The sequence below is a fragment of the Opisthorchis viverrini genome, assembly GCF_000715545.1.
Source record: "Opisthorchis viverrini unplaced genomic scaffold opera_v5_593, whole genome shotgun sequence".
Taxonomy (NCBI): Eukaryota; Metazoa; Platyhelminthes; class Trematoda; order Opisthorchiida; family Opisthorchiidae; genus Opisthorchis; species Opisthorchis viverrini.
Window position 1 is genome coordinate 23,133 of NW_008752250.1, and position 15,854 is coordinate 38,986.

At 46.2% G+C, this 15,854-nt stretch overlaps 1 protein-coding gene across 1 annotated transcript in view; it reads right to left on the reverse strand.

Moving 5' to 3' along the window:
- Window positions 1–870: 870 nt before the first annotated feature.
- T265_11800 (hypothetical protein) overlaps window positions 871–15,854 on the reverse strand; it is a gene marked incomplete at both ends in the record, with an annotated part of 56,740 nt that continues 41,756 nt past the window's right edge. Inside the window, 9 exons of the mRNA XM_009178562.1 lie at window positions 871–1,324; window positions 2,167–2,248; window positions 3,412–3,688; window positions 5,808–5,984; window positions 8,130–8,389; window positions 9,340–9,894; window positions 9,998–10,709; window positions 11,965–12,503; window positions 12,601–12,942. Coding sequence (XP_009176826.1) covers window positions 1,128–1,324; window positions 2,167–2,248; window positions 3,412–3,688; window positions 5,808–5,984; window positions 8,130–8,389; window positions 9,340–9,894; window positions 9,998–10,709; window positions 11,965–12,503; window positions 12,601–12,942 — 3,141 coding nt within the window. The remainder of the gene's footprint in view (window positions 1,325–2,166; window positions 2,249–3,411; window positions 3,689–5,807; window positions 5,985–8,129; window positions 8,390–9,339; window positions 9,895–9,997; window positions 10,710–11,964; window positions 12,504–12,600; window positions 12,943–15,854) is intronic.

A 15,854-nucleotide genomic window follows, 5' to 3' on the forward strand; every position in this document is an offset into this window, starting at 1 on the left:
TGCACACTGAACTGATTCGTTTCTGTTTATCTGGTGGACGTGACAAACTGATGACGTCTGTTTTATGGCTGGCAGCAGGGTCAAATAGTACTGGGGGCTCAGAAGTTTTCTCGGTTTGAGGACTAGAAACCACCGAATTCCGACTGATGGGATCCTGTTTGATTTCCCGTTCAGTGATGACTGGTTGGATGTGCTGGAGAAACCCTCTATAACGCGGGATGGAGCGTGTAAGCTGAGTTAGACAGTGCACTGCGGCTGACAGGAATCCAATCCTCTCCTGGGCCCCCCTCCCCGCGTTCGAGAGACGGCATTTAACTGTCGTACCACTGTTTGGCTGGATGTGTGAACTGAGTACTAACACCGAAAGCAGTTTTTTGGCGCGGAAGTAGGTCATTTGAAAGTTAAATGGCAAATTCCAGACGATTTCTCCCCTTTAGAGAGATCAATTCGAGCGAGCTCAATTGATGACATCAAGGAGGGCGTTCGGAGCCCGGTTGCCTGTCGCTGGGATGCTGTCTAATGTCACATCAACATATTAGTTATAGTGTACTGGCAGAGATAAAACCAGTTTTCTTCCGACTCATAAAGTTATCTCCTCAAATGGTTACCTAAGCTCCTCGACACGCAATAAAAAGTGATCCCTAAGAACAATTGGGGGGATGGTTATTGTGCTGCTAGACGACGGATTTAAATTACGCCACAGACGTTCAGGGAACAGCGCCCACAAAAACACCATCTGACACAATGGAACGGAAAACCTTTTGATAGATGACTAACCCACCCAATGGAGCGTGGATAGTTAAGAACCAAAACCAAACTGACTAGTTCTGACAATAAATAGATAACTGGAAGTATACAAAGTGAATGAATAAAAAATTTTCCCGCGCTGGCTTTTGCCCAACACGCCAACATAAAAAATGTTTGTGCACATATCTGCTTTTCATGTCACAATATTGACAGTTGATGATGCATCTAGTGACAAAATCGCCAACTGAGAGCATACAGGGCATAAAATTGGGTTGAGGGTTGCTCGGTGAAGAGGAGGGAATGTACAACTGAAACATGCAAGGGTGTGGGGGTGGTGTTTATGTACAAAATGCACAAGAAGCAACAGGCCGAATGACCGTTCAACGGTCTAGGCCTGCTTTGATGCGTTTCATCTGTTGTATAAAGTACGCTTCCATGACATCAGCACAGTGGAATTCGGGACTATGTTGGGGAAACACTGTGCGAGCGTCTGAGAAAATTCGATTCATAGCAAATGCGAAATCCCCCAAAGTTTCAAACATGTCCTGCGTTAGCTCCGTTAACAATGTGCAGAGATCTGCAAAGACAAAAAACAAATGAACAAAATAAAGTGCAAACAATGGCGGAAACGGAGAACGATGCACTTCTGTGCAGATATTGTAGCTAACTAGAAGAATATGGAGTTCGTGTACATTCGTACCGCATAGAGGCTACGACTTATTCGAACGGAAACAATGAACCGAAATGCATAACTGCCAGTCGACAGCAAGATGATTGGACTCATTAAACACAGTTTGTTTTCACTGTGGCTACCGTCCACACCACCCTAATAATGACTATTCGAGATGCATAATGCTCGAACTTTGGTATGGAAAGTTTACGGTCAGTACACAGCGTAGCAGAATATAGTGTCTTAGTCCGACCTTTTTCTTTGCAACCAACTGAATGTGGGCAAAGTACAGCGTTATTTGGGTTCATCGACATGTCACCTGGATGGTGTGCTGCTCCTGAGGTCAGTTTACGTTGTCAGAGGCGACCAGCGTGTGCGTGTTTGTATTCTGACGTGTACTTTGGTTGAGATGTTTCATTGTTGAGATTTCGACTTAACATCTGGTCAGTAAGTTTAAGTCAGATAGATGGAATGCTGGCTCCATGACACAGTTCGCATGTGTGCTATTCTCTAGTGTTTCAGTGCACGCCTGTTCCACGTGTGACTCGAATCTTGGCTGGTGTGCCATCGAGGTTGATTTAACAGTCTGACTGGAGTAAGTATAGCGCAATGGCTGGATGGCGTTCAATTCTTTTATTATGAAAACAGTTGGATTTTGAGGAGGAAAGCGCGCACGCCGTTTGTACAGCTACAGGTAATAGAGTGCGGATACAGGAGAAACATACAACACAAATACTGTCGGAACGTACTTTTGATATCAGACAACTTTACCACAGCTGGGTACTTTTGTGGGTCCAGGACTTGAACGAGAGGCCATGCCATTTTGTGGTGCTAGAGGTCAAACAGGAAATGAAAAGTCAGGTGAACAGACCACAGAAAACGAAGTACATGCAAACAGACTTTAGAAACCACAACCAGAGGCCATGCCATTTTGTGGTGCTAGAGGCCAAACAGGAAATGAAAAGTCAGGTGAACAAACCACAGAAAACGAAGTGCATGCAAACAGACTATAGAAACCACAACTCGAGGCCGCTGGTCACTCGTCAATTCCATCAAATCGACTATCTCACATAAAAGTCAAGTTACTCGTGGATAGCAGAGTATAGGTATAGCTTCACATCCAAAAACCTAAATGAAAATGAAAAAGAGTTCAACCCAGATGGGTTGTACCTTAACACATGCCCTACCCGAAACCCACTCTATCCACACAGTGTTTTTGGCTTAAATGGAAACCATAGATGGGATGAGGTTTGACGAGTGGAATAAAAGTCGATGGGCAAAAAATCTAATCTCCGCCCTGATTGGACTGATACGAGCACTAAACCTCCAGTGTCAACCGTCGAGTTTTCACACTGAGAGGCAGGCCGACCAGAAAACCACAACAATTCGATGTGAGCGACACACTCCCACGATGCAGTCATCGACAAACCTCCACATCCTGATACAAGACTTTACCGACTTCTCACAATGTGATACGCTCCCAAAATTAAGCGAGCCAGCTTATAATTGATTAGAATGGAATACACTGTCAATGAGCACCATATAACCCATCCCAGGTTGTTGACTGAGATTACTGCTACTCGGGGCTACAAAAGCCGCGGATTACGGTTCTGGTCACCTGAATTCACATGACAGCCTGAAAGTAACGCGCATCAGCTGTTTCGTAGCACAGGGGTAGAGCCGCTTTTTGAAACTAATTGGTCATTTTCCGGGGCGGAAAGTTGCCCTAACATCAGTGTCAGCACTGTCCTTGACGATGATGGTTAAACTGATGAGTAGATATAATCATATACATGCAGCCTGATCGATAACACTGATGCGGTTGTATGGCAAGGGAATATCGACACTGAACAGCAGACTACCGTTAATTGAAATGCGGGATGAAGAGTGAAGTGTAACGGAGATGCCGCTCTGATTCATCATTTAGGACTTCGAGACACTTCGTGAAAAAAACAACACCGTATGGCAGTCGGACGTCAAGAACTGGTCCTTACCATCATATCTTCTACGAGTTCCAGCAGCCGCATTTTTGTATCCGATTCTAACGCTGTTTCATAGATTGTCGTCACAGCGGCGCTGCTCGTGTCCGGATCGGCTTTCACCGGAGTTTCATGGTCATCCGAAATTGACAAACCCTCCGGTTTGTTGGGTGCGTTTTTCGAGCATGTCGGACAAATGTAGGTTCCCGTGTGACTAGCTGCCTGCTCCGAAGTCATCCCGACACATTCAGCGTGGTACCATTCGTCGCAACCGTCACAAGCGATGTAGACGCTGTGTAAGAGAAAAAAGGGCGATAGTTTATTGTTGAGTTCAGTTGATCCTGAGTACATCCATCTTGAAAACGGGAAAAACATGCGAAGTCGCCTTATGTCGTCTCTCAAATGATACTTTTCCACCAAGGAGCCAGGGAATAGCTATCGGGGGTTCCTGCAATACGAAGTTCGAATCAAGCTAGCCCAACCAAGTAGACGCATTGTTGGTGCACAAACAGAGGCAGGATATATTGATGGGGCTGCACAGCGATCGCAATAAGAAACCCCGAACAGCGATAATAAGCCACCAGAAGTTTCGAGTCGGTTATTCTAAGGTCGTTCTGATTTCATCCCAGTCTTACTATGTTCACCGGAGTTTCATGGTCATCGAAATTGACAAACCCTCCGGTTTGTTGGGTGCGTTTTTCGAGCATGTCGGACAAATGTAGGTTCCCGTGTGACTAGCTGCCTGCTCCGAAGTCATCCCGACACATTCAGCGTGGTACCATTCGTCGCAACCGTCACAAGCGATGTAGACGCTGTGTAAGAGAAGAAAGGGCGATAGTTTATTGTTGAGTTCAGTTGATCCTGAGTACATCCATCTTGAAAACGGGAAAAACATGCGAAGTCGCCTTATGTCGTCTCTCAAATGATACTTTTCCACCAAGGAGCCAGTGAATAGCTATCGGGGGTTCCTGCAATACGAAGTTCGAATCAAGCTAGCCCAACCAAGTAGACGCATTGTTGGTGCACAAACAGAGGCAGGATATATTGATGGGGCTGCACAGCGATCGCAATAAGAAACCCCGAACAGCGATAATAAGCCACCAGAAGTTTCGAGTCGGTTATTCTAAGGTCGTTCTGATTTCATCCCAGTCTTACTATGTGAGCTCTCAAGCAAATTAGTCAACAAGCTGATCTTGCACGCACCGAACATGCTTTAATGGCCGATATTTCTTGCACTAACAGAGCGTCGTTAGCTTCCCAATTATACCGATGCCTAACTTCGGCACGTGAGACGGATCTGAAAGTTCCATGCAGGAAGGGGGCAGACTGAGTATGCTTGGCTAACAAAATAACACTGATAGCCGCTTATTTTGCATCATCTAAAAAGAAGCCTTAAATTCCGTGGACATGGATTAGTGGTTAAAGCACGAATTTGCTGACCGGAAGGCCCTGGTTCGAACCCGACTTCCACTGTATAGACTTGGGCAACCTGGCAATATCCCAGCCCCCGTGCTTCCTCTGGGTGGCATGGTAGCTAGGCACCGATATGGAGACGTCAAACGTCTCTGAGGATCCGATCACCGTGGCTTCGTAGGAAGCAGCAAGCACGATCCAATGCTAGTTGGTTGGCTTCCCGAGAGAAACGACGTTTTTGCACCAAGTTACACTCTCCCCATTCTTTACTTACGAGTCCTTTCGTCATGGTTGTCTGGTAGTTGAGGGCCAGTGTTTACTACTGGTGTAATGTTGTCAATAATGGCAAAACGGCAACACTGCAGTTTAGGTGAACTAAATTACACACAGCTCCGCTAAAACACGGTCCAAAAACCACGAGCTTCCCATACATACATCCTTTCAAACCCCAGTATTCCACTGTATAGACTTGGGCAACCTGGCAATATCCCAGCCCCCGTGCTTCCTCTGGGTGGCATGGTAGCTAGGCACCGATATGGAGACGTCAAACGTCTCTGAAGATCCGATCACCGTGGCTTCGTAGGAAGCAGCAAGCACGATCCAATGCTAGTTGGTTGGCTTCCCGAGAGAAACGACGTTTTTGCACCAAGTTACACTCTCCCCATTCTTTACTTACGAGTCCTTTCGTCATGGTTGTCTGGTAGTTGAGGGCCAGTGTTTACTACTGGTGTAATGTTGTCAATAATGGCAAAGCGGCAACACTGCAGTTTAGGTGAACTAAATTACACACAGCTCCGCTAAAACACGGTCCAAAAACCACGAGCTTCCCATACATACATCCTTTCAAACCCAATCACAGTATTCCAATATATCAGAAAGGTGTGCAGCAAATAAGTCCCTCGTAACCTGCCTGAATAATCTAACCCTATGGTGCGATTTAGATCAAAGTTGCAACGGACATGATAACAAGAATTTAGAAGAGTAGAGTAGGTATTTACCGCAACGGTTCATATGGCGTTCGGCATAGGCAGTAGAGCATCTCATTCGCATCGATCTCCGCCTTTTTACAGTCCGGACAATGCCAGGATTCACCCAGGTTGCCTGATTCGGCTGCACGAAGTCCGACACATTCGAAGTGAAACCAGTCCTGACACAGGTCGCAGCCGAGATATTCTCTGAAAGTCGACAACAAGGAGTGATAGATAAATAACCTTATAAGCGACTCCGGAGCAAAGACCGAAGGACGTTCAAACGGGTCTTGGTTGATGAAGGGGCGATCTGTCTTGGGTTACAACAAACCACAGAAGCACACGATAATACGGCACCCCGACTTTTGATGATACTAAAACAATGAAAGGTTGAGTCCAGTACAGTAATATCGTGACGCTTGCCTATATGAATTGTAGTATAATAAACATCCGCTCAAGATCAATCGTTCACAAAGATCCCCATCACAGCAACTGGTTAGGACAACTTCATCAGAAAGACTACCGAAACAGCGCGGAACTTAAGCTGGTACCGAAGCTTGAAAACAATCTTATTTTCTACATAGTTTACAAATGGTCACAATGAAGATGGAAACACCACTGCGACTCATTATCATCATCCTCGACAGCATGACATCAGTGTTCAACACCGATGTTTCACTGCCGTAACCACTGCGAGTACCCATATGACTGACTGCATGCGTGCTTACAAACCCAGTCACAGTGCTGCAAGACATACGACACATGAGCCAACACTGTTGAGGACGAAATTCAACATATCGGTAGATTGTTTGCCAAGCGGGTGCCCTATTCACTGGAAGGCTACTTTAGTGGGAAATTTGGCATGGATAAACTAGTTAACTAGTGGATTAAGCCGTTGAGTGCTGATTATTAGCAAACTGGAACCCAAATATGTATTGAACATCTATCCTCCGCTGGAAACAGCATGTGGAGATAGCGACGGAAACTTGTTCTTTGTGAGAGGTATTCTCAGATGAGGGCGATCTTTGTATCGAGAGTACCATGAGTGCTTATAACCGAGTAAAGCCAGTATTCATATCCAATTTCTGAAGAGCTAAGACATTTATGTACGAAGTGTGACATCACGAAGCAATATTTCAGTTCGAGGTTGTCTGTGGGACTGCAGCCACATTCTTCCAAACTCAGCTGTTCCTCTATTTAAATAAATTGTCAAGAGAAAGCCGTCTAGCATGTAACTAGTGAAAAACATTGCAACGGATCACAAGGGGGACTGTAAAACCAAGTTGTAGAAGAATTATCCGCATAATGCTGACCAGAGATCAAATTGGCGATGAAAGGCCTGGAGACGCAGAGCACGAATTCTGAATCCTGGTCATTATCGCGGGGGGAAGGGTTGAGTTATGAGGACGCGTCGATTTCAGATCAAATCATACCACTGTACATGGTAGGAATGATGTATATGATGAAATACAAGGTTGCATTACATGACACCACTGTGTACGCGCGCAAAACTCCGTTCCTGATACAAAAACGCTCAGCCGTAGGGTCCTTTGGGTGCAAATGCCTAACGTGAATTTTGTAGCAAGATTGGTGCCCTGATGTCACGTACAGGCAACACTATAAGAGCGTATACATGGAGTCTAGATAAGAAACTTTCGAGGAGTAGATAGTCAAATCTCTAGATTGGTAGGCTGTCATCCGAGGCATACATAAAGTTGAGACAAATTTCACAGTAGCTCAGCTAATTCAGCACATGTGCGACGGGCGGAAATCCATGAGTGTGGTAACCAGTGAGTGCATGTGGCAGTTTTGTGTTGAGTAGGGACTCCGCAATCTTAAAAATGCAAGAATCCACACACGATTGGGAGCCAATGTTAAGAATAGGATGATCTGAGCAGTTAGCTGCCGGCCAATTATGGGATACTTGCTCGTAGGAATACAAACGAAAAACCGGCTATCCATTGCAACAGTGCTAGTTCATTTCATGAACAGCGTCTGCTTACATGAACAAAATATATAAAAAAACAGGCGAAATATCTCAAGCTGTGCATCTACCAGTACTCATCAGCAGCGAGGCTTCCTGCCAGTGCAACTGTGTACTACTACATTAGAGGGGAAAACAAGCGATGAAGCCTAGAGTACCGCATATACCAACGTCACCCATAGATACACTAAAACCGATCACCGAAAAGATTGACTAAGAGTTACATCATGGAAACTCAGGACACTGTATGAATGATCACCATTCTCATAGGGGGACTGTGTTCACAGTGTTGTTGTCGTGAGAATTAAGTTCGACCAAGCGGATGAGAAAAAATAGATGGTCAAAAGTATGCACGAATACCGACGAACCTAGTGGGATCGTATGGGGTCTTGCACAAGCAGTAGAGTGTTGTCGAATCCGGTATGTTCGGACAGGCAGTCTGAGTAGAAGGAGATGGTGCAGCAAACGCTGTCGGAAGTCGAATAGTCTGTCCCTTGGCAAGTCCAGCAGGACGACCCCGGTATCCGCGGCCACGGCCAGCTCGTCCTCGGCTACCAGTCGACAGACAACGTGACGCCGCAGCTCTTCGTTTCCCAGCCGCACCTCTGGGTGTTGAATGGGGTTCATCCTGTGGGAGGTAAAAAGACATCATTTAACGGCTTTGAAGTGACATGGTTCAACTTCTCAAATGCCACTGCAGTGAACTGAATTGCTTGACAGAAAACGAGTCTGTGTTTGAGTGAACCGTATCAGCAATCACAACACTCTAGGCAATAACATTACTATGGATGTTTTCGTACTATTGCTTGGGTTTAGGCCACTGAATCAAATGTCAGGCGTTGGTTACGCATCACACATTCATTAAATGCTAAACCTATCCAACATCTCGTTAAGAGTAGATTGGCTGAACTGTCGAGCTTAATTTGCTCATTCGGAAACCCTATGCTACAAGAAAGCTGCTGGCTGGCTGCATGTAAAGATGCTATAATCATTTAATTGGCAGTGGAGAAATACTTATGGAATTCTATAGCAAATGTGGTCGTAAGTTTGTTTGTAACAACAATGGGTCGTCCAACAAAGATGAAAAAAGATGAAATTTTATCGCACTAAGATAACTCAAGCAGATATGCCAGAACGTGCGACTAGTACAACCCACACAGGTGGGCGAACAAGACACCCAACTAAAAAGAGGGTCCTTGCACATGAGCTCTGAAGACCGAGAGGAGCCCGAAACATGTACACTTCCACCACTAAAAATGGCACCAGAAACAACCAAAAGAGAATAATCTTGATCGTTCGGGCAACTCACACGGAGTGTTAACCCTCGTGATTTTAGATTCTAACGACACATGGCCCCATGTCATAGCTTATTGTCCTAACAACCGTATCGGCGCCAATCATCACAACAGACTCAGGTGCACCAATGAGCGATTTGGAGCGACTGACAACTGTGAACTTGCAGCCCATGGGTTGCACACCGAAAGCCACTGCTGCGGTTGTTGACGTGGCTCCCCTTGGAACACCAATACATATATGGCCAAAACTATAATACTCCGTATCAGCAAATATAGCACTCACTTGTTTCAAGACAGTCGACGGGATAAGAATTCGTTCAAGGGTCTCATCGCCAAGACCGGGGGACGTGCTTGGTGTTGATGCTCCACTAGATGAACTGTGCTCGTTATCAAAGTGCGGTTCCTGGTCATCAGGTTTGGGACACGGAAGTGGAGAATCCTCTGGTTTTCGGTACTTTCGAGATGCGGAGACACGATTAGTCAAGACCCTCGAAAATCGAGCACGACCGCGCCCCCGGCCACGTTTGACGACAGCCAAACCACGGCTGAAACGTCGAAGTCCAGACGTCTTTGTAATCCAGTGCGGTTCGTTTTCTTGATCCTCATTCCAGAAAGCTCGTGTGCCAGTTCTTGAAACGGGCACATCTTTTGGACGAGGACTGGCCTCTTGAGATGACTGTCTGTTACGGCTTGAGAGAGGTGGGCGACCTCGTTTCGTAACACCTCGAAGAGGAGTAAAGGGAGTTTTGGAGGGAAAGTCTTGTGGGGGCTGCTTCACCTTGATGGGAGTCGGGCGCTCCCTGTGAAAATCCCGCTCCTGGAAGTCACTGAGAGAATCCTAAACGACGGGATATCAGTGAAACGATGAAATGATAGATGAGAACATTCGACAGACCCTATATATGACTACATGCACATTAGGCTAGGAAAGCTGAACTAACCTGAGAAATAAGTCTTGCCAATGACAAGTGAAGACGCCGGCGGGTAAGAATCTGGCTTCGTAAAGAACGAACACGCTGCTCCAAAAGAGCGCGCTCATTACGCATCCTTCGCGCCGCAACTGAGGCTTTGGCTGCGTGGGAGGCAGCCAGTGAACGAGCTCGTGCTTTTGCCTCAAGAACGGAAGGAGAGATTGTCTGTTCAGGCTGGCCAGAAGAATCGGGTGGATTGGAATCTCTCTGATAAGCCCGACGACGTGTGGAAAGAGCAGGGATTAGTCTAACAGTAGGGTCACCGGAGATACGAAATCCCGAATGCACGTCCCAGATAATCCCGGAAGAAGCTGAAGGAAAGTGCATAAATGGGTAGATAAAGTTCACAAAATTAGATAAAAAATACGATAAATGGATATAGAGTAATATGGATAGCAACCAGTGTGTTGCCACAAAGTCTTTATAAGGAGTGAGCGTACCCAGATTCGTATTTGTCCCTACAAGAGCGTTTGCCAAATTGGGATGGGGTGGCGGTTCCTCTCGATTCTCGGGTAACTCTTCCGGTTGTTGTTTTGTATAGTTGGCCTCCTCGGTTTTCGTTTGTACGCTCGGAGGAACCGTTGATAACCTCGCAGGTCGCCGTAAGGTCGCGACAGCCTGAGATTTTCCGTCCAACTTTTCAGTGCCCACATGCAGATAATCATGATTGGGTGGCAGGTATCTGCCAAAGACAGCATAAACAAGGAAAAAGGGGGGGAAGTGGAAGTCAACCAACATCTAGATGATGCCATCAAGACTCGATGTAGATCAAAGGCGTGAGCTTCCGAAAAAAAGATCACAGATTCGAAACCAAATTTGACCTTCAGACTGCCTTTCGTAACCTGGTACTTGCGCTTCTCTTGGCCTGTACGGCGGTTAGGCACCGAAAGGAGGTTTGACTTTTCTATTACACAGAGGGGAAAAGGTGCAATCCTCGCTGAGAGATGCAGTTCAACCCATTTGCGCGGATTTGGTGTCTCAGGTCCTAATTTGATCGTGAATCGAACCCTGTGAAATCTTTTGAAATACGCTAGACAGGCCACGTTATTCAGCCAGTCAATTTGGGTTCAACCGATTCAGCCGAAGAGATCAACTGCAAATGTCTACTAGACAGAGATATGTAGAGCGCCAGGCACGCTTACATGATACACATCGTTTGTAATCGGTGTCGCCGACAGAGATGCTAGATTCGACTACCTACAGTAAAATACAACTAGTGACCCTGTGGACAAACATCGTCACTGCAAAAGAAGCCACTGTGAACGGTTGCTTCAACAGTCCACAGTCAAATTGGTGAATTAATATTGACCCTAATGTAGAACCTGGAAACCAGCAGAGGCGTGATCAGACATAAAAAAAATCTAAGAGACACACTGGCTGAGATCCACCAACTGAGGCGTTGTAAAAAGGCAAGGGCCTGACCCAAATGACGTGCTTCAAAAAGGATGGACGCACTTGGGGTTGAAACTTCAAGTTTCACAAACCCACAGCGTCCATTAAAAAGCATAAGGACACCTAAGAGTTCCTCTCCCGGAGGAAAAAGCGTTCAGCTTTAGCACCCTTCCGGTGCCTAGCTGCCATGCCACCTGAAGGAAGCACGAGGGCTGGGATACTGCCAGGTTGCCCAAGCCTAGACAGGGGAAGCCGAGTGGCGGAGGTCGGATTCGAACCACGGACCTTCCGGTCAGTAAATTCGCGCTCTAACCACTTAGGCCATCTCGCAACTCCTCCTCTCCCGGAGACCACAAAGTCACTCTTGTCTTGATTGTTAGTTAGTGGGAAAGCGAGAAAAATAGTAGGTTTCCAATTGGGCTAACATGCAAACAGGTCTCCAGTGGGTGTTAAAGACTTTCCCAAGTTCACAGACGTACCACGCCTCAAACAGCCAAAATAGCACATCCCTAGTGGACGAAACAAACAAAAACCTCCAAACTTACTCGTTCATGAAAGTCCTAATCTCCCACAAAAATAAGTGATCTTCTGCCATCCAGCGCTCTTCAACCCGAATTTCCTGATGTGATGCTGCGGAGTTCTCATTCACAGCCCCAGCACTTGATTGGTTATTGCGATTGGCACCCTTACTGTTGCGGGTAGAAGGAGGCCAATCATCGTCATCCTCATCATCATAGGCTCCATCGTCATCATCTGATTCTGAGGATCGGTGAATCCGACCACCAACTGGACGACGCTTACGGCGCCGAGCACTGGCAGATCCCCACCAGCTGTCGTCCCCGAACGGATCGTAGTCGGGGTCTTGTCTTGGCACTGACTTCCGACTTTTCGACTTCCGACTAGAGTGTGGGACAGGAGAGGCTGTGGATGATTCAGACGCAGAGGAGTTGGTGGCGGCATGTGCTGTACGTCGGCTACGCTTCGCATTTCGGCCGGGTGTTCGCCTAGTCTGTGCAGCCCCACTGGACGAAGGCCGGGTGTGAGTAAGCCTTACTAGATAATTTGCTCGCTGCCAATGCTTGTCCTGAAAAGAAATTTAACATGACTGTCAATATCCTGCATGCACCAGTGAAGATAGAAAAATTAAAAAAAAAAACAAAAAGAATCCCATTTGATATTACCAGTGGTTGAATTCCAACAATTTTCCTGGTACAATAGGCCGACTGCCCCGCTCTCCCTGTCCCAGAGTCTTCATAATCCATGAGTTCACGAAAGCATGGACGACCATCCGCATCGAGCACGTGAACATTGTCCGCTGGCTCGCCCAGAATATCATCCCATCGGATACAGTGCCACAGAATGCGCATCAATAAAGCTATGTTGGCCATATCCTGGCCGTAGTCCTTAGGTTGGTAACTTTTTGCCATTGCTGACAGACGATCGGGGCCAAGACGGAGTTGACTAAGACGGAATCGCCACGTCTCTGACAATGTTGGTTTCGCTGTCGGATATGGCCAGACGATCTGCGTGGGAGTTGATAAAAAGGGAGTACTTAGAAATAAATAAAGCGCCTCTTCACAATGAGTTCATAGAGACCTGCATCTGGCTTTATACATACTACATATATCAAACTAGTAACGGCCAAAGCAACCAAGAATAAAATCTTTACTGTTTGTTCCAATGTTGGTAAACGAAGATAGACAGACCCATTGCGGTTAGTTTGTAAGCGAGCAGACATAAGCCATCCTCCATTCAGACGACTAGAGACAACAACCGTGCAACGGCGATACAGTGCACTAACTACTTGGGATTCGCAAGTATAATGTTGTGCTTCAGATTCTAGTACAATAATAATTGTTCATGAGCCTAAGGGTAGGAGAAATTGCTATTCGCTGTCTCCCTAAGTAGATGTCATATGGAAGGTTATCGTCAGTCTGAAGAGCACTCGGTTGAAATGCACTTCTGACAGGGAACAATCGAGTGGCCAGACGTATGGAAAAAACGAAAGCCTCTTGAAATAACCGGTCAATCTTTACATTTATTCCTATAGATACTTGGAAACATTCCTTCTGTATCCGTACTGATTTAAAATAACGATACTGGACAGCAAACAATAGATACAACCGAATTTCTGCGCAAGAACCGGACACAGCTAACATAGGATACCGTACCTGGTCACATTATCAGTCTTCTTCTCTAAGATTATCCTTGTAACCTATTACCGCGAGCTGTTTGAGCGAAAGATCTACACTATCACAAGAATGTCATTGTCAATATAACAGAGCTGGCATACTGGTCAATCTAATCAAAACTTAACAGTACTGGTTATCATTTTGCAGTCAATCATCCTGACTGCCTACATGGTTGGTAATCCAAACTGGGTGAAACCAGCCAGAACTTCCAAGACCAAGGTGTTTCAAGAGCTATGCATCAACAGGACAGGATGACATGTTGATTGCGAACCACCTCAAGGTGTGCCAACTGGTAGTCTTTCTGGTTGTACAAAAGCAGAGTCAGGCATGACCGGAATCTTGTAGAGTTGTGATAGTTTGTATAATTGTCGGTTTTTCTTCAAAGTTGCGGTTACCGAGTCGAAATGCGGACAGTCCACGATCTGATGCGCGAAGGAATCGCATTCAGAATGGGCGTAGTTATTTCGTTACCTTTTATTGTGGTTGGACCACTGTTTGCTCCAGCCATCCAAGCTTTCTTTGACGGGAGAGTCGATGTTAAAGCTGAAACCACACACTCACCGATTCCTTCAAATGGTTGTTGGAGTGATCGCATCTACAAGCACTTTCTACTCATTAACCGTAATAGAACAGAGCATTTTGGTTAGAGAAACCAGCGGCGACCTTTGACCTGCACTCTCTACACATACATTCACGAAATAACTATACACCTCCCATTTTGGCCACAAGCTAAACTTTCCACGGGAGTTACATCGCAGCCATAAAGTGAAGAATTACGCACACGTGGCGCATTGCATTTGAGATTTTTCTGACACTGCTCCCCTGATATGGTCCCAACAAAACCACTCTAGCCATCCTTCCTGAGGCGCACAACTGGACCCTGATTACGGTATTCTGCAGGTACATGTATCGATTCGCTTTCCATGAGGAGTATGCCGGTTGACGCGCACCCACTCCATTCGTCACCTGGATAGGGCTTCCGTATAGGAACAAAGTGAGTTGGTGGAAAAGCTTTCAAAAGTTAACCGGTACGATCGAAAACCATGAGTGTCCGCTCACAGCTTTTAGTCCTACCTATCCCGCCGAGGCCAATGGTCGGTCAGCAGCTTCCACTAACACGCGATTATTATGATAAACACAGGTCCCTCAAAGACCGAGACATAAAAAGCCCTTTCGGCACCTTTCGGATGCATAGCTACAATTCAACACAACGAAAATACGACGGTTGAGATACTGTAAGGGTGCCAAATCCTAGACAGAAGCAACTGAAATGCCAGAGTTGGTTTCAGATCGCAGACCTTCGGGTTGGTCGTTTCGCGTGACAGCGGCTCAGCCAAGTCGATTTCAACGAAGACTGTAAGGGTTGAGAAAGGGCGCAAGTGGATAGCGATGGCCCGGGAGATGGAGAAAGCTCTGGCAAAGGACAGCCGTATACTATATCAACTAATCCGAACTGGTTCGGGGAGGGTGAGTTGAAGTTCGGCCATTCACGAAAAGGCTCAACCTCCGGAACAGCTATATGAGGCTGAACAAAAAGTTCATCATTTTTCATCAGCGACACAAATTCAGCTCGACGCTTTACTGATTTAATGACGAGATAAGCCTAGACCAGGGGGTTCGCATCCTAAACTCTTTGAAGGCGGTAAATCCATTGTAATAACCCTGAATACGCTACTCACAAGCATCCGGAACGAAGATAAAATGCCGAAAGGAGGGTGCTGGGATTGTGATTCAAATAATTCAAAGAGCGAACCAACATAAAACGAAATCACCGCGGAAGCGCATTATCAGTCAAAGCAACTAAGGTGCTCTATGGTATCATGTCGTTTAGATTGAGCCATCATACGGAAAGTCAGATTCATGAGAATCAAGTCAAGTTTCGCCCTGGTAGAGTTTGCTCCGATTACAACTTAACTTCACTCGAACCGCGCCATCCCTTTCAACTGCCGATAACTGTTGTTTGTCTCTATTTAAGAGCTGCCTTTGATTCCGTAGATGACCAGAAATCATGGCAGGGTCTGGAGGAGAGGATGTCCCTTCCTATTTCCTATCTCATAAATATCCTATATCCTTCCTTAGGTGGAGCACCTGAGGGCAAACTTTCAACAGAGTTCGCCACATCCAGGTGTCCAGTGAAGCTGCCCTCTACCGCCCTTCTCATTCAACCGCGTTAACGAAGTGTTGTTTGGACTTTATTTAACTGCCTCTAAGAGAACCGGTGTTTCCAACACGGTAAAAAAATG